At 46.6% G+C, this 2,191-nt stretch overlaps 1 protein-coding gene across 1 annotated transcript in view; it reads left to right on the top strand.

Moving 5' to 3' along the window:
- LOC137622652 (uncharacterized) overlaps positions 1–235 on the top strand; it is a 429-nt gene extending 194 nt beyond the window's left edge. Inside the window, exon 1 of the mRNA XM_068353251.1 lies at positions 1–235. This exon is cut by the window's left edge and continues 194 nt beyond it. Coding sequence (XP_068209352.1) covers positions 1–235 — 235 coding nt within the window.
- The last annotated feature ends 1,956 nt before the right edge of the window (positions 236–2,191 follow it).

Genomic DNA, 2,191 nt, shown 5'->3' with positions numbered 1-2,191 from the left:
TCCAACATGGAATGGGGAAAGGAACTCCAACATGGAATGGGGGAAGGAACTCCAATATAGAATGGGGAAAGGAACTCCAACATGGAATGTGGGAAGGAACTCCAACATGGAATGTGGGAAGGAACTCCAATATGGAATGGGGGAAGGAACTCCAACATGGAATGGGGGAAGGAACTTCAACATGGAATGGGGGAAGGAACTCCAACATGGAATGGGGGAAGGAACTCCAATATAGAATGGGGAAAGGAACTCCAACATGGAATGTGGGAAGGAACTCCAATATAGAATGGGGAAAGGAACTCCAACATGGAATGTGGGAAGGAACTCCAATATGGAATGGGGGAAGGAACTCCAACATGGAATGGGGAAAGGAACTCCAACATGGAATGTGGGAAGGAACTCCAATATGGAATGGGGGAAGGAACTCCAACATGGAATGGGGAAAGGAACTCCAACATGGAATGTGGGAAGGAACTCCAATATAGAATGGGGAAAGGAACTCCAACATGGAATGTGGGAAGGAACTCCAATATGGAATGGGGAAAGGAACTCCAACATGGAATGTGGGAAGGAACTCCAATATAGAATGGGGAAAGGAACTCCAACATGGAATGTGGGAAGGAACTCCAACATGGAATGTGGGAAGGAACTCCAATATGGAATGGGGGAAGGAACTCCAACATGGAATGGGGAAAGGAACTCCAACATGGAATGTGGGAAGGAACTCCAATATAGAATGGGGAAAGGAACTCCAACATGGAATGTGGGAAGGAACTCCAACATGGAATGGGGGAAGGAACTCCAACATGGAATGGGGAAAGGAACTCCAACATGGAATGGGGGAAGGAACTCCAATATAGAATGGGGAAAGGAACTACAACATGGAATGGGGGAAGGAACTCCAATATAGAATGGGGAAAGGAACTCCAACATGGAATGGAAGAAGGAACTCCAACATGGAATGGGGTAAAGGACTCCAACATGGAATGAGGAGAGGAACTCCAACATGGAATAGGGGAAGGAACTCCAACATAGAATGAGGGAAAGAACTCCAACATGGAATGGGGGAAGGAACTCCAACATAGAATAGGGAAAGGAACTCCAACATAGAATAGGGAAAGGAACTCCAACATGGAATAGGGGAAGGAACTCCAACATGGACTGAGGAAATAACTCCAGCATGGAATAGGGAAAGGAACTCCAACATAGAATGGGGAAAGAAAATCCAATATGAAATGGGATAAGGAACTACAACATGGAATAGGGGAAGGAACTCCAACATGGAATAGGGGAAGGAACTCCAACATGGAATGGGGGAAGGAACTCCAACATGGAATGGGGAAAGGAACTCCAACATGGAATAGGGGAAGGAACTCCAACATGGAATAGGGGAAGGAACTCCAACATGGAATGGGGGAAGGAACTCCAACATGGATTGGGGAAAGGGACTCCAACATGGAAGGGGGGAAGGAACTCCAACATGGAATGGGGGAAGGAACTCCAACATGGAATGGGGAAAGGGACTCCAACATGGAAGGGGGGAAGGAACTCCAACATAGAATGGGGAAAGGAACTCCAACATAGAATGAGGGAAAGAACTCCAACATGGAATGGGGGAAGGAACTCCAACATAGAATGGGGAAAGGAACTCCAACATAGAATAGGGAAAGGAACTCCAACATGGAATAGGGGAAGGAACTCCAACATGGACTCAGGAAATAACTCCAGCATGGAATAGGGAAAGGAACTCCAACATAAAATGGGGAAAGAAAATCCAATATGAAATGGGATAAGGAACTCCAACATGGAATAGGGGAAGGAACTCCAACATGGAATAGGGGAAGGTACTCCAACATGGAATGGGGGAAGGAACTCCAACATGGAATGGGGGAAGGAACTCCAACATGGAATGGGGAAAGGAACTCAAACATGGAATAGGGGAAGGAACTCCAACATGGAATAGGGGAAGGAACTCCAACATGGAATGGGGGAAGGAACTCCAACATGGAAGGGGGGAAGGAACTCCAACAAGGAAGGGGGGAAGGAACTCCAATATGGAATGGGGAAAGGAACTCCAACATAAAATAGGGAAAGGAACTCCGACATGGAATAGGGGAAGGAATTCCAACATGGACTGAGGAAATAACTCCAGCATGGAATAGGGAAAGGAACTCCAACATAGAATGGGGAA

This window comes from Palaemon carinicauda, chromosome 29 (assembly GCF_036898095.1).
Source record: "Palaemon carinicauda isolate YSFRI2023 chromosome 29, ASM3689809v2, whole genome shotgun sequence".
NCBI classification, from domain to species: domain Eukaryota; kingdom Metazoa; phylum Arthropoda; class Malacostraca; order Decapoda; family Palaemonidae; genus Palaemon; species Palaemon carinicauda.
This window is presented reverse-complemented; position numbering and strand designations above follow the sequence as displayed.